At 45.3% G+C, this 21,271-nt stretch overlaps 1 protein-coding gene and 1 non-coding gene across 2 annotated transcripts; one reads left to right on the forward strand and one right to left on the reverse strand.

Moving 5' to 3' along the window:
• Positions 1–3,237: 3,237 nt before the first annotated feature.
• On the reverse strand, positions 3,238–3,309 carry TRNAQ-CUG (transfer RNA glutamine (anticodon CUG)). The gene has a single exon. It is a non-coding gene; the product is annotated as a tRNA-Gln (tRNA).
• A 139-nt stretch (positions 3,310–3,448) lies between these two features.
• Positions 3,449–21,271, forward strand: RAB11A (RAB11A, member RAS oncogene family). Its single transcript, XM_065075978.1, has 5 exons — positions 3,449–3,676; positions 10,720–10,915; positions 11,843–12,036; positions 13,019–13,099; positions 19,602–21,271. Exons 1-5 carry the CDS (start codon positions 3,637–3,639, stop codon positions 19,739–19,741), a joined length of 651 nt encoding a protein of 216 aa, XP_064932050.1. The 5' UTR covers positions 3,449–3,636; the 3' UTR covers positions 19,742–21,271.

Raw genomic sequence — 21,271 nt, forward strand, 5'->3', positions numbered from 1 at the left:
TTAAAGCTGTAGAACTGGAGAAAGGACATAGTAGATGCTGGAATTCAAGGGAGTCATAAACAGAAAAATTCCTATTGACTCCACGGATTTTCTTTACTCCTGCCTTTGTCATGGGATTACTTGAAATATAAAACTTGTTCTACATCGTAGATCCTTTAATTTGATCAAGGGTTTTTAAAAGAGATAACTTTTTTTGTTTGTATTTCAGTGGATGGATTTTACATTTGAAGTTGCTTTGTTTTGTTCTGTTTTTCTGACTGACATGTCAAGCTGGGGGTAGTGAATGCTAAGAGTGAGCTTTTCTCTAATTTAGCAGCTGGATTGGAAAGCTTGAATTACCTCTGCATAATTGCAATGATTCATGGATTGTTAGGAAATTGCAAAGTATTGATTGGATTTCCCCCTCAGGAAATATCTCTCCCCTAATAAAACGGAGTATGTTCTGGGGCTTCACTTTTGCCCTTCCTGCTTTCTGCCCTGGAGAATCCAGTGACTCCTTTCATCTGGGAAACAGGAATTTGGGTCAACAACCATTCAAGGGCAATTTTGAATTATTGCAATTTCCAATTCCAAATCTTTCCCTGAGCTTTGCAAAGTTATGGGCTTTGGAAAGTGTGAACGGGGAATTCAGTGCCAGGAAAGCTGGGACCAGCAGCAAATACTGACCATCCCTGCTTCATGTTCTTCTGTTTCCATGTCAAATACCACTGGTGTATTCTGCAAAGAGACCTTGTTGTGGGAATGCTACAGCCATCAAATTTGGTGGCAAATTTTCCTTTTTATTAGGCCAGGATTCCTCTTAGGGTCTCAGGAGTCAGTGGCAGGAGGGAAGTAGAATAATTAAGTGAGAATCAGGCGTGGGCAGACCTTGATGCTGAGCAGCTCAGAGCCAATAGCCCTGACACACATCTGCACGTTAACGGTGCTGCCGAAGCAAAAGCTGGGGCTTTTTTTGGCAGCTGCTCGATGAATTTCCAGAACAGAATCATAAATACGCAGTTATGAGTGTGACCTCGGCTTCTTTTCTTCACTAAATTGGACATCAAAGGGCCATCTGAGTATCACTCCCTGTCTCTGCTCCAGTTGCTTGGAACGTGCTCCCTCTGCAAATGGCTGTGTCGAAGTAACAACCAAAGAATTATGAGAGCGCACTAATTCAAGCTTTGTAATTAATTTAGTGTTCCTGCAAGGATGACACTAATAGCAATTAATGCAGCAAAAATGCCAGTGCTGAATGACTATTCTCACATTAAAAGCTGTCAGTTCCAGAGCACACAGTCCTCTGTTATTTCAGGCCTGGCTTCTGCTTTTTTGATCATGTATCATACATACGGGAGGTGTCCCTGGCCATCCCATAACCACAGATGCACACGCTAGGAGGAGACACAAAAGAAGAGCAGAGCAGCCAAAACCAGCCCATGCCGACAGTGACATTTCCTGAGGGTTTGCGTATTCACGTCTGGGGTTTGCCTGAACAGAAACAAAATTAACCCAGGACTAAACAGAATATAAGACTTTAATTTCTGGAGCTCCCTGCTAGTCCAGTGCTATCCTCATGCCCTGCTGTTGGTTCACTCATGTTTAGGTGCAAAGTCCTTTGTGCTGTTCCATTTCTCTACACCACGATGAACCCAATTATAGATGATTAAAAGCATTTAAATGGGCTTAGCTAGAAATAACCTCTGCTGCTGCTCATATGCATGGCAATCTCCAGAAACTTCTATGTTACAATGCATGGTTGGTAAAAATGCCTCTGCTTCATAATATCTTAAGCTCAACAAGTGATAGCGGCACAGCAATAAAGGGATTGTGATTTTTAGCTCAGCCAGAAAAGGCATTGTCCTCACTTTGTGCCTTAAAGTCTTGAGTAGGATGAGTCAGTTCCAGATGAGGTGCAAGAGGAAGTAACATGCATAGGAAAGATGTAAATAAAGAGTGTTTCCAGGCTCACAAACAAAATCCGAAACACAAAAAGGAGAACAGCTATTACAGGAGGATAACTAAAAATACTTATATCTGTGTTATCTTTATTTTTTTCAGAACTAATAGCATTTCTGGAGGATGAAACTAGGCCTGAGAAACGTCAAGTGAAAATGAAGAGCTTTTAAACAACGAAGTTCAATGGAGAACTGCAAATAGGATGTCAGAAGGAAACCCCAGCCTCCACACATACAAGTATCCATTATCGATTTTAGGATAACCTCTGAGAAGGCTGGCAGGAGCAGGATGAGTGTTTTCAGCCTCAAGGTTTTTTGGGCGTTCTGTGTTCCTCTGGAGATAAAAAGGATGGATCCAAAGACACCGCTGACTCCTCAGGACCTTGCTGTTACACTATCAGAGTGCTTTTTGCTTCTGCGAGATCTGGCCTCACAATGTCCTTATGGAACTGTCACATTATTCCCACAGGACATATAGAATGGCATCCAGGGATGCTTGGTGGGCTCCCGGAGAGTCTTTGGCAGCAGCGCCGTACCGTGGTGCGACACATCACGGTCACACGTTGCATGTCTTTTGTATTAGTGCTGTTTTCTTTGCTCAGAAGCTCTGAGGCGGTGTGAAGTGTTTATTTTTAAACGCAGAGGATCACGTAATGGCTCATTATCTTTCCAGCAGACAGTAACTGATGCACAGCGCCGCTGCCGATGCCGGGAGGCATGCTCCCCGCACAGAAATGATAACACAGCCGCCGACTGCGGTGACGACAAACGAACTGCTGCTGCTGGTGGAAAATGAGCAGTTTTAAGGGCTTTGGTTTAATCATCTGGACACAAGTGCTATTTTTATCCTTTTCTATTCAGGTCTCAAGCCTGCGCCGAGGGAAACCGATGACAAAGCTGGTGTCTCCACGGCACGGGGCCAGATGAGGGGAACCAATCTGGGGAGGGAGAAGTGGGTTGGCGGGCGCCCGTGGGCTCTTTCACCTCAAGAGCTGGAAGAGCTCGTTGACATTTCCAACACCTCCACCTCCAGCGCCATCGGCTTCGCTCGCCCCTCTTGGCTTGGTTCACAGGACGGGCCTGGGGGGCTTCACGCAGAAGTGCAGGGGGTGCGGGCAGCCCTGGAGTAGGAGCCATCGCCTGGGCGGGGGCCCCCATGGTGTGGGGGGATGGTGTGCAGAGCGCAGAGGTGAGGTGTGGCTGTTGAACTTTTGTGTGAAGGAGGCCGGGGGGGCTAATTTGGGCAGAGGAGGTCGTGTGGAAAGCAAAAAAAAAATAAAAGGAGGAGAGGAAAAGAGTTAGGTTCCACCGAGATTTGAACTCGGATCGCTGGATTCAGAGTCCAGAGTGCTAACCATTACACCATGGAACCGCGCTGTCCAACTCCCTTCCCGGCCGGCACTAGTCGCTTCCCCGCCCGCCCTGTTCCCGCCGTCGCGGCCGCCGGGCGGGTGACGGGACGTGCCCGCGCGGCCTCAGCCGGGCCGGGCCGAACCGTCGTCCCGCTCCGCTGCGGGCCCCGTCCCTTCGAAACGGGGTGAGCAGCACGGGCGGCTCTAACCCGGAAGAAGTTTTTTTGTCACGGCGGTGCTCCCCCGGAAGCACCTGCGTGTGGGCGGGCAGAGCGCGGAGGGCGGAAGCGCTGCGGCGGCTGCAGGGAGGGGCCCGGCTCCCGCTCCCAGACCTCGGCGCTCCCACCATGGGCACCCGCGACGACGAGTACGATTATCTCTTCAAAGGTAACAGCCGCGCCGCCTCATCCCCACGGGAACCGGGAGGGGTCACGTTCCCGCGCTGGGGGAAGGGGGTCCCGGCTATGGTGGGGGGTGCGGAGCGGCCTCCTCACGGCGCGACCCCCCCCCCGCCCCAGGCCGACCGCTCCGCGCTCCGCCGCCGCTCAACCCCGGCAGGCGAAGGGGAGGCCGGGGAGAGGGGCCGGGCCCATAGGCGGGTCCCGGCTCCCCCAGGCGGCTGCGGGGCGGGGGGCGCTCCGGGCACCCCGTGTGGGCCTTGCCGGGCCGGGTATCGCCAAACTCGCCCGTTTCTGGAGCTCGATCGGCGAACGGAGGCCCCAAAGTGCCAGATTTGGGCGGGTTTGGTTGCGGCGATCCGGCCTGTGTCTTGTCCAGGGTTTGTGCTCCGGGAACAGGCCCGGGCTGGGCCGGCGAACAGAGGTCGGCAGTGCGGATGCCCGGGGTTGATAAGGGCTGTTTCCTTTTCCAGCTGTTAAATGGGGCTGTAAAGTCACTGAGTTATATGCTCAGCGTTGGTAGATGATGCAGCTAATTTAATAAAGTGGCGTTATTTGCTGCATTCTGTATTCTGAGCCCTTGGTGAGGGCTGTTTCACACGCAGTGCTCTCGTCCTGTCCTGGCACCTCATCCCGTACCAAACAGAGAAGGTCAGGAATCCCTTATTTTCTAGGCCCTGTGTCCCTCTGTCAGCTCTGCAGCAGCATCTTGGGTTAAATTCTGTCCTGGCAACTCACCCCACACCAAGCAAAGAAGGTCAGGAATCCCTTATGTTCCAAGGCTGATGCCCCTCTGTCATCCGCGAAGCACGAATTTGGGTTAAAATGTTGCAGTTAAGGACTCAGTTTTCACTCCCTGCGGAGTAAAACACCAGTTTGCCGTAAAGGTTCATAAAGCGTATTGTGAAACATGTACAGAAATGCCGATGCTTTCAAGTTGACGATCCAGTTTTTTAAATCCGTTGCTGCAAAAGCAAGCAAAGCATTGTAAAAAATAGCTGTTTGTTGCAGTGTGGCATTGTAAATTTTAGTTTAGGGTTTAGAGTATTGCTTGTTAGGTTGTGATGGTGAGAGACCCATCACGAAACTTGGGTAAAGGAAAGCATCACTGGTTTTATTTTTTCTGTACCCTTAAGTTCCTGTAGTAACTTTGGGGAATTACCTTTTTTTTTGTTGTTGTTGTTGCCCGTTTTATCCAATTGTCATGTGGAACGTTGTATTATCTCTAGCTATAGATCAGTCGCCTGTACAGCTATTAAAATCAAATTGGTAAGTACCAAGAATGGCCTCTCTGCTCAGCCTGCAGCATTGACCACTGGTTTAATTGTGTTAAGCAACCTTATTGTACGTATTTCATGTGTACAAGTTACCAAACCCATTGCATTACTTGTACTTGTTCATGCAGTTCTGTCACTTTACTCATAATTAATGTTTTAGCCTGTGATGCAGCGTTTGTTGGGATAGGTCGTATCTTTTATTAGACCTGCTTCCTTATATAATTGGGAAATAATTGAGTTGGGATCAAGTTATATAGAAAAGTTCAAAGCTGGTTTGATTGATTGCCCCTCCTAAAGCTTTTTCTGTTTAGACTAGTTTATAGGAGCTCTTGGGAATGTAGGAAATGGTATGAAAATGGTGTTGCGCAGATGAGCAATCTGGGTTTTGTAAAGCCAGAGTCGACTGCAGGAAGTTGATGTGATGTCATGTAACTGGGATTAATGTGGCAGCTGGAATAACATAACAAATGCAGAGTAATACAAATTGTGGAAACTTTTGCAGCTTCCAAAGGTGATGGTGCTTCTCAACAAGCTGTCACTGCTCTGGAATGACCTTGAAATTATTGCGCATCAGTCTCTGGAATTAATGTCTCATTACCAGAAACTCATCAAAAAAGGGAAGAGGGAGGTAAAAACTCTTGGAAAAGGAAATGAGAACTCAGGGGGGACATTGAACTGATGTTTGAATCTGAGATATAAGCACCTTGGGGCCTGAAGGGAAATGTAGGCAGGACAGGCATACTCATTTTGAAAGCGATATAGTAGAATTAAGAAGATGGAGAAGGATATCACAATCAGAAGAGACCTTCTGGATTCGTATCCCTTGTACTGATGTGATGTACAACTTTTACCAGAATTAAACCAGTGAGTGATAAGGGCAAATAGAGAAAGCATCGACTGTTTGTCATGATTTCTCTGAGTATCTGCAATGCTGCTTTTATTGAGCAGCAGGCAAAAACAGAAGGACAGAAAGTTCCACAGATGTATATGCAAATTCTGGAGTCGTGCATTGCCATAGACACTATAAATGGGTTTGAAAGGCTGCACAAATTTATAGAGGAAGAAAAATGTCCATCAGGGTGTTTCAGTGCGGCGATTACAGTGGCAAGTCTGCAGATACTGTTTGTTTGAAGATGCTGGGCTTGCTGGGACAAAGATTATCCTGTTTGTTCTGTCACACGTAATGTTTCCCAGACATCAGTTCATGACAGTCAGGTTGGGTGTTGGTCTGTGCAGACACTTACCTCAGCCGGCTCTCCTGGTTTTATGAACTTGAAGGGACACTGTAGGTTGGGGGGACCAAGTTCAGGGTTTGGCTTGGGTTGAAATAATTAGGTGATATTTTCTAGTCTAGCTGTCTTTTGCTGCTCTTGAGCTAAACTGCCACGCGAGACCTCTGGTTTGGTACTGTCAGCCACTGATAGCAGCTGGATGTCAAAATCTGGCTGACTCTGCTGGTGGGGGTAAGCTGAGCCCACCTGTGCTGCTGGACAATTGAATCTCAATACCTGTTACAAAATACCTCTCTCCCGACGCTGTTGCAAAACTTCAGCATGTACTAGAGCCTAAGCCTAGCTTGTAAAAAGATAATTTCTGGTGCACTCTTCTTGTCCAGCTACACATCTTTGTGTTCTTCCACACTTTGGGGGTTTAGTTGGGAGCAGTGTCTGTTGTTCCCAGCACCGCGCTTGAGGAAATGCAGGACCTATGAAGTCCATTTTGTAGAAATCTTGCTCTAATTTTAATGGGAGGAAAATATAATGGTGACATAAGGAAATTACTTTATTACTTAATAAATTAAGCCTGGCTTAAATGCAGGAACTTTTAACTCTTTTTGATTAGTGTAGTTGCAGCTGATGAGTATTTATCACAGCAATGGCACTTGCAGATGTTTTCTGTGGACAAAGCTTCACAGGATTATGTCTGCACCTTGACCATCAGGAACTCTGGGTTTGGGGTCAAACTTCTCATTTCTGAACATGTTCCTGACTTGTGGTGACATTCACCTTCTTGTTAGAAAAACTCTGGTTCCAGCCATCAGCTTCCTACTTTGCATCATGTTCATTTCTCTAACTCTTTGCTTTGATATTGAGGAAAGGCTCTGAAACCGAACAAACTTATTGGCTTGGGTTTTAGAAAATACATTTTTTTCCTTGAGTATTTTGAGAAATTTGTGGTGAAAAGAGGTTTCATGAGACCTATTGATTTTTACAGGAGCAGCAAGCCCTCTGCCTTTGCTGTGTTAGATGTGTCCAGGCTCCTCATCTAGATGCCTCTTAATAGCAGAGCTCGATGCAGAGACAAGAGTTTTGAGATATTCTAATCCCTTAGTGCTGGTGTCCTTATTTTAAATAGTGGAATATGCAACTTGTGTGATAACTTTTACTGTAGACAATACAAGCCCATCGTGCTGGACTTTCTATTTTCAGTCTGGTTAGGTTGTCAGTAACATATTTCGTGAGATAGCTGAAATTTTCAGAAAATACTTTATGTTAGACGTTAACAGAAATAAAAATAGGGTGAGTGAGCTGGAATGTTGGTGAAAAAATAATAATCCTTTCTCGATGTAGTTCTCTAAATTGCTTTTCGTGCAATGCAGGGAATTGAATTCTTAGTTTGGTCTTCTACAGAAATAAAACTGGAAATACAGAATGGAATTTATACACTAGCCTGGACTTCATGCTCTTCCCCCCCTCCTCCACCAAATTTTTATCTTAAACCTTTGGGGTGCTTGATGCGCTGGATACTCACATGCATTGATTTAAAGCACATGCTTGCGAGTACTGAACTGGCACATCAGTAAACCAGTAAGAACGACCTGCCTGCTAGTGGGTGGAAAAGAAATTGGAGATGTTTGGGGAAATGGCCAGTCTGATTATAAGGAAACATTTGAGAGGTTGGCATACTTAGCTAGCAGAAAAAAGCTGAGAGAAGATGTGGTTGCTTTCTGTAAATACCCCAGCATAAACACCGCTGGGAGGAGAAACTAATAAGCTAATGGACAATGCTGGCGCATGAACACCACCATCAGCTGACTGCTAATTTCTTCTGAAAATTAGAAGGCAATTTCTAACCATTAGGAGCGAGTTTCTGGAAGAAAAGCCCAATTCAAGTGTGTGCGCAGGAACAATTACCTTTAATATGGTACTAGATAATGTCATTTCCTTCTCAGAAACTGTCTGAGAGAGTTTGAATGGGACTCAACTATCCAGGGTCACTCCTGTATTTCTGTGCTAAGGATATGATACATGGGAACATTGTGTACTATAAAATATCAAAATGAAGTCTTTGATAAGAAAAGCAACATTAAGATTAATAATATGAGTGGCTGTTAAAGCTGTTTCAGTTTGTAATTGTGTTCAAAGAGTGATACTTGCTCAGACTGGCAGAAATGCAGATAGTCTGAGGAGTCTCAGGCGCCTGCTGACATCGCAAGCTGCTCTTGTGTCTGTGTTCAAGAGGAGCTGCAGTGGCCTTATTAAGTAGAGGAAATAGCTTACTTCAAGGAAGAAAGTCTAATATTTTCCCCTCTTAATTGGGACATATTAATCTGGTGCTGGAAACCATTCCGAACGTAAGCATCATGGGATTCAGACAAAGTAAGGAAAAAACCTGGCAGGAGAATGAAAATGATCAGTCTATTAAATGATTTAAAGCTGTGCTTTGAAATATGCACTGAATGACAAAAATGTTTGAGGGGAATACTTAATAGGTGTATGATGCAACCTGTTAAGAAAAGGAAATTATGTGTGTAGATTGCTTTCCTTATTCAGAGGAGATTTTAGCCGCTGCCAAAGCTAACACAGGGTGAGTGCAGGACCGAGGTGTGTGAGGGGAGTTGACAACTCTGGCCTCCTAGGAACTTGTTAGTAACACATCCCAGTGAACACAAATATGATGTCATCTCGAACTGTGGCCTAAACCTGCCAAAATAGCACTGCAGAGCTTATTTGCCAATGAAAGACGAGAGCTATGACAGTTTGCCAGGTGGTGATGATGCAATTAGGTGCCCTGTCCCCTGCACTAAGTTTGTTACGGTTTAGCATCTGTGCCAGCAAAGCTGTTGAGCAGTCTCAGGGCACTGCATGGTGCTGACCTGTCACCTAGGAAAGCAGAATCCTGTTCACATTCAGCATCTGTGCTTGTCACCTGCCTGTGCTTGTGACCTTGGTGAACAGAAGTGGTTAACAGAGCCACTCTCTCCTTTATGCAACTTGTGTAGTTTGGCCGGCTGTGTGCTGAGTCAGCTGGCAGAGGAAGCTGCAAAGATGTTTATTTTGATGAAGTATTCTCTACAAGGCCATGCTTGAAACCAGCATTTGCTGCAATTTTTATTTTATGGAGGGTGTTTAAAAGGCGCTTCTTTGCCCTTACAGTCAGAGAAAATCCCATTTGTCAGAATTGTTTTGCATTATTTAAATAGGAGATGGTGTCCAGAGGGCTGCTGTGTGGCGCAGCAGCAGATGGGAGTGTTTGTGCTGCTCAACTGAGACTCGGTGGGGGTTTCTCATGTGATTGAAGTGCATTTGCTGGACTCATTCCGCTGTTGTACCATACAGCATCTTTAGCACTGTGTTGCAGTGTCTTAATTGTTGATGATGTATGTTACTGAACAAATATTTGTTTTTTTTCCCTGAACATGCATAGCCACAACATTTTTTTGTCACCTGAGCACACACTCTTTTGCTTGGATTGGCCTTGATTCACCACCAAACTTAAAGGTTATCAGCCTTTCTTCTCAAGGATCTTACTCATCCTCTTTTCCTCCATTTCCTTCTGTTTCCAATTCAGAACTATGAGGGTGTAAGATCATCCCAAGAGGCTCCCATTGGTGTGGCTCAAGGGTGTGAATGTGTATCATCCAGTGGCCTTGGGAGTGAGTTTTAAGTTACACTTAAACTTGCACCTTTCAACTCAGCATTACAGGATATTGCAGCAAATCCTCGTGATGCTTTTCTTCTTGCAGGAACTGGACTTTAGACCTTCTGTCCATCTCTCATCAAGCGTAGCTGAATCCTTCCAATTAGTTTGCTTGGCACTGGGCTGAGTCAGGCTGATCTGGGGAAGGGGGAGTGGATGGTGGTTCTAATTCTGAGGCCCAGCGATACCCTGGCATTATTTTAGAGCGGTTTTAGGCTCTGGCCTAAAGTGGCTGGGAGTGTCCACAGCGGTGGTGGACTGCCAAAGGGCAGAGTGCTGTGGCTAGGCTGACATTTTAAACTGGCCATCAGGGTTATGGTGGTCTTGTGTTTTTTGGGGGTTTGATGGTTCTTTTCTTCCATTTTCTGACTCTTCTGCAAAGGTATGAAGAGTATAAAACACAGGCAGGGTCTGCTGCCTGCCCTGTGTTTTGGACTTCTTCAGCGAAGCAGATTTCAGTTGTGTGGTGTGGGGTTTTTTGGTTTTTTAGTTCTAGTGCTGTTACAAGGAGATGAAATCCAAACTGTCCCCGACTTTTGCAGTGACAGCCATGTACATTCTTCCTGGAGGACGAATGTTCTCCCATGTTGGGCAAAGGAGACTGAAGTGTAACAAGTAAAAGCCAAGGCTAATGTCTGTTCAAAATGCTGGTGAACATGGCAGCTCTGGTTCTCCAGAAATGTCAACATTTGGACAGTAAACCCATGACAGAGGTGGTGGTTTTGCCATTCTTTTATTTAATGTTTCACTCTGGAAAATAAATGTTTATTGCAGGTGATTGTCAATGTATTATCTACATCTGGAATCTGATTCTCATGTCATTTTTGTCTTTTAGTTGTACTTATTGGAGACTCTGGAGTAGGCAAGAGTAACCTTCTGTCTCGCTTCACTCGCAATGAGTTTAACTTGGAAAGCAAAAGCACCATTGGAGTAGAGTTTGCAACAAGAAGCATTCAAGTTGACGGGAAGACAATAAAGGCTCAGATATGGGACACAGCAGGGCAGGAGCGATACCGAGCTATAACATCAGCGTAAGTGAGAGCTTGTGTGGCTGAAGAGAGACTTTTGCTGAGGAGGGTAATTTTGAACACCTCTGATTCCTCAGAAACTGCAAGCGGGGGGTGTTGTTATTTTATCATGTAGTATCCACAACCTATGGGGGAAGGAAGATTAAATATTATTCAGTTCAGAAACTTGATATAGTGTGTCCCTGCACAAACTGATTTGCCTTTCAGTGCTCTCTTGATGTGTAACTGGAGGCATTTCAAGCCTAGAATGCAAGAGCTTTGAGAGATGTATTTCAATGCAAGTGATTGATAAAGTAATATCAGTGTTCATGGAGGTGTTATCAGTGGTAACCTGAGACCAGCAGTAAGAAAAGACTGCTTATTTTGCTTGCTTATTTAATCGGAAAAAAATGGCATGGCAAAAGCGGGATTTAAGTGAAGCTGGAGGTACTTGTGGGGTGGGAGAACACAGCTTGTTTCTTCTTGAATGTGTTACTGTGCCTTTCTCTGGCCTGAAAGGAGAGCAGCTGTGGCCTTTTGTAAAGGGAATAGATGAGGTTGACGGCTTTTATGATCCAGTGAGTCATTCTAAAGTCTATCACTATGGGCCGTGCCCGTATTGCACCCACGGTGATGGGTGGGGGAGACTTCTCCGGAGTGGATCAGAGGTTGAAGGTGACAATAGCTCCCACAGATTCCAGAGCTTCATTTTTGGGGTGCAGGGTTCTCTGCTTACCCCCTGGACTCTGAACTGTCCTGGCTGCTCCGGTGATGCTGTGCTGTAACCCCAGCCAGGATGCACTACTTCAGTGCTTCACCTCCCACCTAGCCTGCTTCTGAGTCTTTTCTTGTATTGCTGTCTTAGTAATAGCTATTTCCCATTATTGCACAGTAACTTGTCACTTTTAATAATGTTTCTTGCCGTTCTCTAACACGTCTCTTCACCCACAGGTACTATCGCGGCGCTGTAGGGGCATTATTGGTGTATGATATTGCTAAGCACCTTACTTACGAGAATGTAGAGCGATGGCTGAAGGAGCTGAGAGACCATGCTGACAGCAATATTGTCATCATGCTCGTGGGAAACAAAAGTGACTTGCGCCACCTGAGAGCAGTCCCTACAGATGAGGCCAGAGCTTTTGCAGGTTGGTGAACTCCAACTAATTTCTTAACGTTAGCTGTTTAGCGACCTGCCTCCTTGGTCTAAGATATGCGAGTGTGCTGGTAGGAGGGATAAAAGAGTGCTGCTGGTGATGTTCCTCAGGGGCACATACTGGTGGTTGCCTCTTTAATTCAGTCAAAAAGGTGGTCTTGTAGAACATGCACACTGATGTGGTTTCATGAAGCAGCTAGAGGCACTTGAAGATTTTAAACCAGACTTATTCTCTTGCCTGTGCATTGCTTTTCTCGCAGAAACTGTGCCTATGGCTTTGTGTTTCTTGTATCGTGGTAGTTTTGCACCTGTATATTGCTATCTTTGTACCAGCTGATCCAGACCCCTATGCAGATGCCCATGGCTGAACAGACTTTCATTAAACCAGCTTTCTGACTCTTGTTATGCAATTAACATCTGTGAAAAGTAATTCTAGTTTCTGTAAATCTTACCTTGTTTTAGGCCAGATTTCTTTAATCCAGGAGTGTACCTGGGTTTCTTACATTAAGACTTTGCTGTAGCTGCATTTGCAGAGTTTATGGTCAGTGAGGATCCCCGTCTGCAGGTGAGGGATTGTCATGCCCCAGTAGGGCTAGTCCTGCTAAATAATCTGCGGTGACATCCCAGCAGGTGGGAGGTGAAGCTCAATGAGGTTAAAGAAAATCCAAGAAGCTTCCTCACGCAATTCTGGAAAGTGCAACAAATTCTCACTTTCAGTCATGCAGGAAGACGTGCCTCAAAGTAACACAGCACTGCCCCTGTGCTTGAGGATGAGTGTAAATTCTAGTGGTGGTGTTGGGTGGTGTTGCTTTCAGATGACATAACGGGGAAAAACCCACAACTTTTAATACTTTTTCCTGTTACTCGTGCGTCTAATCAGGAGGACCACAAATATAATTTGGTACAGAAGCTCTTCTAGATGGGAAACAGATATGTGGTGTACCCCTCTAATTACAATATTTCTGTCCACACAGAGAAAAATGGTTTGTCATTTATTGAGACGTCTGCTTTAGACTCTACAAATGTGGAAGCAGCTTTCCAGACTATTCTGACAGGTGAGTCATCTAGTGCTTTGTGTTTCAAGGGGGAAGGGCAGAAGGCTGCTCGGATATGATGCAAATAGGCATTTCTTTGCTTACAAAGTGTTTAAAATTTTGATATTTATTAATTCTTCAGAGCCATAAGATTTGGAGTCCAGTTTTAAAGTGTGACAGTTGAAAGGCCAGCCTTGGACTCAGGAATGAATCCTTGTTCCCTTTGATGTGTGCCAGGTTTCTAGTCAGCCTAGTTTTTCAGTTTCCCATTTGTATAGGGTATAGGGAGTGCCCAGAGGATAGACTGCTCTCATGCAAACATCAAGTTAAAAGAGATGTTGTTTTTCAGAGGAGGAGTCAGTCTAGTTGGTTCTGTCTCTAATGGTGACCATAGCAGTTGCCAAGGGAAAACGGATGAAAATGTGGAGTTCCTTTGAACAACATCGCCAGTCTGAGCCACAGTGACTCCTGAGCTGCAGGGCAGCCACTATTACTGCGTTTAATAGTCCTGTCTGGACTTACAGCCTCTGTAACACATGATAGCAGCGGGTGCTGCATTTTTTATGCTATGTGGATGAAGTACTTCCTTTTTGTTTAAACCGTTTTTAGATAGGTGAAACTTGTTGAGAGTCTGAGACATTCAACTACAGCTACGTGGGGGAGCTTAACTGTGCTTTACAAGGATAGGTTAGGAATTCACACGTTGGCGTGGAAATCACTGGCTGTCCTGTATTGCTGTCCACCCCACCAGCTGCAGCCAGGGCACAGTGGGACAGCAGCGCTGCGTGGGGATTTTGTGCTTTTGTCATTCCCAGCTTGGGCAAATGCCTTTCCAGATCTCTAGTTTGGAGACACCTGAGGGACTCCTCTGTTCTGGGATGTCTCTTAGTTCTAAGTGCGCCAAGGAATCTGTTTTTTTCTGACTGTATCCAGCGTGTTTCCCGGTTGCAAATTTAAAATCCTCCATGCCAGTGTAGCATGTGCTGGGCTACACAATGTGCTTGGTGTGAGCAGCAGCCCTGCTGCTGAACTCTGTGTCTCCATTTATCAGATCTCATTGCTGTGACATTGGCGCCTAGTTAGTTTTGAATATTTTTTTCTCTTTGCCAGCTAATTTAGACATTCTTTTAAAAACACACCAAAAAGGACTTGTTAGCCTTACTGCAACATGTAGGTGGAGAATCAGCTAGGAAGTTATTTACTGTAATGAAAGTATATTCTGTAGCATTTCTTGAGTCATTTGAAATGCTTTATGAGCACCCTAGCAGTGGAGCTGTTAAGCTGCTGGAGTATCATGTGCCTGTGTCCATTTGTTTCTTGTCTTATCCTTAGTTATAAGAGGTCTCCAGTAGGTTCTGTTTCTGTTGTGTTTTTTACGGTGGGTTCCTAAGCAGTAGTGCTCCTGTGCATATACTAGCAAAAAAGCATGTCCATGTTAGGTGAATAAACAGTGCGTGGGGATGCTTGTCAGCTTGGACTAGAACTCGAGTTTGTTTCCTCTTTAGCTGAACCACATGGTTTCCTTTTAACTTCAGCATAGTCATTTGGTTGTAATTCAATATTGCACAAATTAAAAAAAAAAGGGAGAAGTTATGTTAGCTTATACATTTACTCCCTACATGACTAACTGCTGGGGGTGGATGGCTTAAGGAGTGGCTGCATGCGATGGTATCTGGGATGCCTGCTGGATTTCCTCTTTTGTCTAGCTACCTAAAGGCAGCCTGTCAAAAATGCTCGTGAATTTGGGCATGGATTTTTCAGGAGAAGACATTTTTATTGCTTACTTGTAACTGCTAAAACCTGAAACTTCTTCCTTTCTGCATGTGTCCTTGGTAGCCCCTCTCAGACTGAACTCTGAGGTCAGATTCTGGGTAAATGTGCTGTGTGTGGTATAGAACAGCCTTGCTGCCTGTGCTTTCAGTTTTCAGTGGGAATCAGGGCTCTCAGATGAAGGTTTGTTGATTAACTTTCATACTCCTTCAGCACCAGCACTAATGAAACAGAACTAGAAATGAATCGGACATTGTTTATCTCCTCCCAAGGTGACTGTCAGGCTGCCATAGCCAAGGTAAACCAGTCACCTGGCTGTCCCCAGCTCCTCTTGGACCGTTCTGTTCTCTACCCGTGACGGATGAGGAGGTGGAAAGTTTCCTGTGTGTCCTGGGCTCTGCTGTATTTCCACAGAGCTGTGTGACACCCAGCCGATAGATACACTGCTGTTGCCATGGGGAAGCAGTTCCCCTCTTGGGCACAGGCAAGGCTATTTCTTTATCTCTCCTCCCGTGCCTCCAACAGCACCTTTTATTCCAGAAGTTATTTTGTATTCTAATTTGTGGATGTTTGGTTTTTTTTTTCTGGTTTAGTGTTTCTGTAGGGGAGAGCAGTCTGTAATGGGAGAATGAGCGATTAAAACTTGTCCTTGGTGGACTCTGACAGATGGTTGAGGCTGTTGCTTTTCCACAAACGTCAATGTTCCCTGCATGTCACTGTGACAGTATTTTGGGTAAAAAGCTCTTGGGTATGTGGACAGGATCCTTGTCCAGGAGGGTTTGGTTCAACTGTGCTGGAAGAAACACTTGTGCTGATTAGTGGGCATGTGGCTGGCTCCAGACAGGAGCTCCTGTTTCAGGGAGATAAAGATGAAGTAAATAATGCATTAGCAGCAGGTTGGCTCCATTTGGGCTGTGACTGGCATGTTAAGGACAAATGTTCTGCCAGTAAACTTCTCGATAACACTTCACAGGTGGCTTTTTCTGTTAATGATTTGCTTTGAAGGAAGGAGGGGAGCAGTCACCTGAGGAATGTGGTTTCCAGAGTGACCCTGCAGAATCGCAGATAGTTTGTACAGGGCAAGGCTGCCATCAAGCACAGTGCCTGCAGGTGGAACGCTCGCTGTCCTTTGAAGAAAAAAGCTGCTCAAGCCACCGGGCTTTGCCCCAGGCTGCGAGCGGAGGTGGCTGACAGAAGAAGGGGCAGGGCACGCTGCGGCACCAGCTCTGCCAGTATTTGCAGCACTGGGAACGGCATCACGGAGACATCCCAAGCTCTTCCCGGTGCTTTTCACACAGCTGCTTAGATCTCTCCTGAGCAGGGTGCTGCCACCAGGGGCTACAGCAAAGCTCCCTTCCTCTCCATCCTGAATGAAGCTGGTCTGCTTGGGGCAGCATTGGAACCTTGTAAGAGAACTTCCCTCGGAGGCGTAGCAGGGTCTGCGTTAAGCCTCACCACACCCACATTCTCAGATTTAAGCCCTTTTGAATAGACAGCTTTGGGCATGGGGAATATGAGTGCATATATAACCCTGATAGTTAGCACAGCCTAAGTGAGTATGTGATCTGCTGTTGTTATAGGTGGAAGAAAGGGGAGAAAGCTTTTTCTTTCTGTATACCGGATGAGGTTTTGGGGACCTTTTCCATCTGTGGCTTACAGCAATGGTCACTATCCAAATTCTTCATCTGCAAGATGTCTAGACTTCAAGGGCTGATTGTCGTGCACACAAAGCTGCTTTGTATCGTCTGGAAAATAGGAGAGACTGGTATTATAATCCTATCTACTCTGAGCATTCACAGCAGGATAAAGCATCCTTAAAGTAAACTGGAGTCTGGTTCTGTTCTCTGCTCAGCTCTCCGCTGTATCTGTTCCCACACTGCATTCTGCCATGGTTTCATCTCTAAGGAATTCCATCTCCAAGGAAACAACAGCACAGAGCATTAATGTTGAAAAATCGAGGGATTTCCCTTCTGTTAGCTCTGTACACCTGAAAATGAATGCAACGCTAGAGCAGGCTGAGCAGACAAGGACTGGGCAAGCTCCTCCTGGGAGCAGTGTCACTTTTTCCCAGCCTTCTTACAGTGCAAGGCCTGTCTTGCGCAGTTACCAATTATGCAGTGATGCATTCTGCTGACTATGTTCTTAATAAGGTCTCATTCAGTTACTGAGCAGAGCATGAATTGTGGTGTCTTCATTAAAAAGTGCATGTCTTCATTAGCCTGGCATTCCTTGGTGCAGACCAGTTTCAGAGTAGGCTTTGCTGCTGGGCATTTTGCCCTGCTCAGAGCAGATCTAAACTGCTCCTACCTCCCCTTTCACACCAGCCCAGCTATGTGTGGTTGAAGAGGGTGCAGCTGATCGAGGGAGAGGCTGGGTTTAGCTGTTTAGGCTTTAGTCTAGGGTAGTATGCTGTGGCTGCACGAAGCTTTGCACTGCAGAGGAGGTAGAAAGGGCAGCGAGCAACAGACTTGGGGCTGCTGCAAGTTGATCCAAGCAACACAGCTGGTAAATGTCCTTGCAGGACTGCCGGGCAGGCTGGGGATCACAGAAATGTGCTCCCAGAGTCAGAAGGGATAGACCCTTCATCAGTAGAGAAATCAGTGCTCTTGAGATTGTTTTTAAGGCTTCAGGGCTGTTTACTGAGCATCTTTGCTGTAAGATGAGGGTGTTACACAGAGGGCACCCTGTTCCAGTCCGTGCTTGGTGATGGACGCGTGTGACAGCTCATGTTGGGGACTAGTCTGAACTTGTACAGGAAGTTCTTTGGAAAAGCGAGAATTGCTGCTGCTGAAGGTGTTACTGGGGAGTTTCCAGTATCAATGGTAGCGAGAGCCTTCTCCTGCACACACACACACACAGGGCCAGGCTGATCCTCCTCTGCAAATTCCCACCTGGGGTTGCAGGTGGCTTTAAAGATCTGGTTGTATGGGATTCACTTAACCTGTGAAGATGTTTATGTGTTAGACTGTTGGAAAGAAGAGTGAACTCGAGAAAGGGTGAAATAGGAAAATCCTTTTACATGTGCAGCTCACTTGGTTGCCTTAGTAACTTGATCTGTAACAATGTGTGTGTAAAATCCAGTTTTTTGAACACTTCCAGTCTGAGCTGTCAGTTTGGGGGGCCAACAGGCACATTTTTTTAAGTTCCACTTGCAAAGACTGATGTTACTTGTCCAGTCCTTACATACAGCACAGTATTTATGTGCAAGATTTTTATTTTACCAGTGATCCCGTGGATGTGCGGGGCGCTCGGCCTCTGTTTGCGTTGGCAGCTTAAATCAGTGCGGGCTTGTTGCATCAAGGGCAAGGTTTTCTTCTTAGCTCCTCAAGGCCATCTCTTCCTGATGTTGTAAGAGCGGGCACTTGGCTGCGTGCTCGGCCCTTGGCAGCAGAGACGACCTCTCTGTGCAAGGTTGCCCCATTTCCAGGACTGAAATGATGTCAGGGTGTGCGCTAAGCGGCAGCTCATTAAAATCCTGAACAAGGGCTACTTGCTAATGACAAATTTATGGGTGGAAAACACGTGTGTTGGTTTGGGGTCAAGCAAGGTGTGTGTTTGGACAGTCATTATCCAGCTGAGAAGAGACTTTTGGAGAAAAGCACTTGGACCTTTGCTTTGTTTGGCTGGAGTTGGCTGTGAGCTGCACTCTTCCCCGCTTTGCTCCGCAATGAAGTGCGGACACCCTCGTCCTGCCCAGCCGGGGCGGCAGCGCTGCTGGGTTTGTTGCCAACGCGCTTTTCTGTTGTGCGAAGTAGAAGTTGTCATGTTGTCATTTCAGTCCGGCTTTTTGCTGAATCTGAAACTCTTTCCAACTTTTGTTAAACTGAGGCTTAGCATGCCTGTTTTGTTTTTTTTTTTTCAACTTTTATGGTTTAAAACTCAAATTTGCAAGTCAAGTTCCCCATGTTCTATTTTTGGTGTGTTTTATTTCCTTTCTGGGGGTGAAGTGCTACACATACCATACTCTTCTGTGCAGCTGAAGTAAGTGCTGTTGTAGCTACTCTGAGTTTATGTACAGCACGTCGGCAACTAACAAATCCCAGGCTTTTGGTGAGGCGTTCCCCACTTGGCAGCATGTGGGGAAAGGCGCAGGAGTTTAACCCACGCTCTGTGATTTATGCTGGAATTCCTTCATCTGGAGTCCATATTTCTTCTCTGTAGTCTTGAAGTTTAGCTACAGTAACACAGCAAATTTTGTCAAGGGTTTGTGTTCTGCTTAAGGGTCTGGGTCTCCCGTTTTGGGCCTTTTTTGACGATTTAAAACCACTTGGATGATAGAGAAGCTACTGTACATGCCGGGGAGGCTGAGAGAGAAGAAATTGCCCTTGGAATCCTGTTAGAAAGAGAAATTTTGAGTGGTTCTCTTTAATCCTGTTGTTGGTTGTGGATACAACAGTAAACATGTGACTGCTGTCCGCAGAGCATTAGGAACCATCAGGAGGAATTGATGGGGTACATAGCTTCTGATTCCCAGAAAAAAAAAAAAAAAGGTGAATTCTGTCCATTTACTAATTCTTATCACTTGAAACAATCATTAAAACATAATTTCTTTTGAAAAAATATAATTATTTTCTTTTCTGAACATAGAAAGCATCACAATTGAGCTTCTTGTGCATGTTTCTGTGCATTACCTGTACGTTTCCAAAACTATGGGAAATCTTTATATATTTTATGCCTAGTTTCCCACCGATTTAACTTTCTGATGGCGTATTGCTGGTGTCTGCGTAATGACTGGCTCTTTCTCGTCTTCCAGAGATCTATCGTATTGTTTCCCAGAAGCAAATGTCCGACAGACGTGAAAATGACATGTCTCCAAGCAACAACGTGGTTCCCATTCACGTCCCTCCAACCACTGAAAACAAACCAAAGATGCAGTGCTGTCAGAATATATAGAATTGTTCCTTCTTTCCTAAAAGGCTGTGTATATTTCCCCAGGTTGAAGATTTAAATATATTTGTAATTCTTGTGGTTACTTTTTTGTGTTTAGTTACTGCTTATTCCTTCTGAATTTCTCCATGTCTTGAACACTTTGATTTCAGTGTTTATAAATCTATTGCTTCTGTGTGGCTGCAGTATTTTCCCAATGCCGACTTGTCGGTTTTGGTTCAGTAAATTGTTCGGAACTGATCTGATCTCTCTCCTACACGATGCCCGCTAGTCAGAGCACACACACCTTTAGTGAGCACTCGACGATGTTATTCTGCTCCTTGCTAAGCAATTACTGTCAGGTTAACTAGGAAAATATCTCTGGGCAGGATAATCTTTCCTTGTCTTAAGGTGTTGCATACTGCATCTAAAGCTTGATGAAATGCCTGTGGCTCTGAAGTGCAATTTTAATGTAAGTTAATGTTTTTGGCTACATCTTCAGATTGTCAAGGATTTTCTTTTAATAGAGTATTATGGGGGAGAAAAGAGAATTTGTTGCAGCCAAGCAGCAGGGTTCTTGCTACCTGTGAACGAGCTTTTGTGGTTTGTTGCTGCTGCCGAGGAGGTGCGATGTGCGGTGGAGCCGCTGGTGAAGAACCCAGAAGCAGGAGCTGTGGAAGCGCTGCGGGGTCACTCAGCCCCCGGAACCTGCAGCAGGTTTGTGTGCAGAGTTGGCTTCCGCAGTGCTGGTGGTGTCAGGATTTGAGGATTTTTCTTTTGTGGTGCACAGACCTGAAGGGTGTTATCATGTCTTACATATCACGTTTATTAATCCATGCCTTGGATATTAATACAGTCAGATGCTTGAGTTGACGAATCAATAACTTCCACAACCTGTTCCTAGTTTTCAGTTCTGTTCCATCCGATATTGTTAAATTATTCCGGTCTTTTGGGATATATTCTTGAACAAAACCACCTGGAGTAGTTTTCTCACAGGATGCCTTCCTTCCGTGGTCTGTTGCTCAGTACAAATCATTGTTCGATCTGCTTGTTCAGGACACGTGGACGGTGCCTTCTGTTGTATCGCTTGGTACACGCCACTCCCAAACAGTCGTTGAACCCAGATCTGGGGGCTACAGGCACTGCAATTCTACACTAGTTAAAAGAACTGCTTGTTGTATAAATGCCTGCAGTTATTTATACAATTACAGGGAAGTAAATTGATTGTAGGGGACGTTTCTCAAACCCTGATATGACTCACTGGGAACATCCAAATCTGGGTAGGGACAGCCAGCTGCGTTTCGTACCCAACCTTTCTGTCTTGCGGTGCTCATGATGTGTAAGGCACACGGAAGGCATTGCTGTAGTCGGTCACTTGGTTTTTTTTCTTTTTTAATTCATTTCTCCTCCTCGTATTAGTTCTGAAGATGCTATTTTGATCTGTTTGTAAATTACTTTGTATTTTATGCATGTACTGTACCTTGATTCATTATTTTTTTAGATTGATTTAAAATATATTCATCCATGATTCTAATAAAGAATTACAGGGGACGAGTC

The sequence above is a fragment of the Columba livia genome, chromosome 11 (genome assembly GCF_036013475.1).
Source record: "Columba livia isolate bColLiv1 breed racing homer chromosome 11, bColLiv1.pat.W.v2, whole genome shotgun sequence".
In the NCBI taxonomy this organism is placed as follows: Eukaryota; Metazoa; Chordata; class Aves; order Columbiformes; family Columbidae; genus Columba; species Columba livia.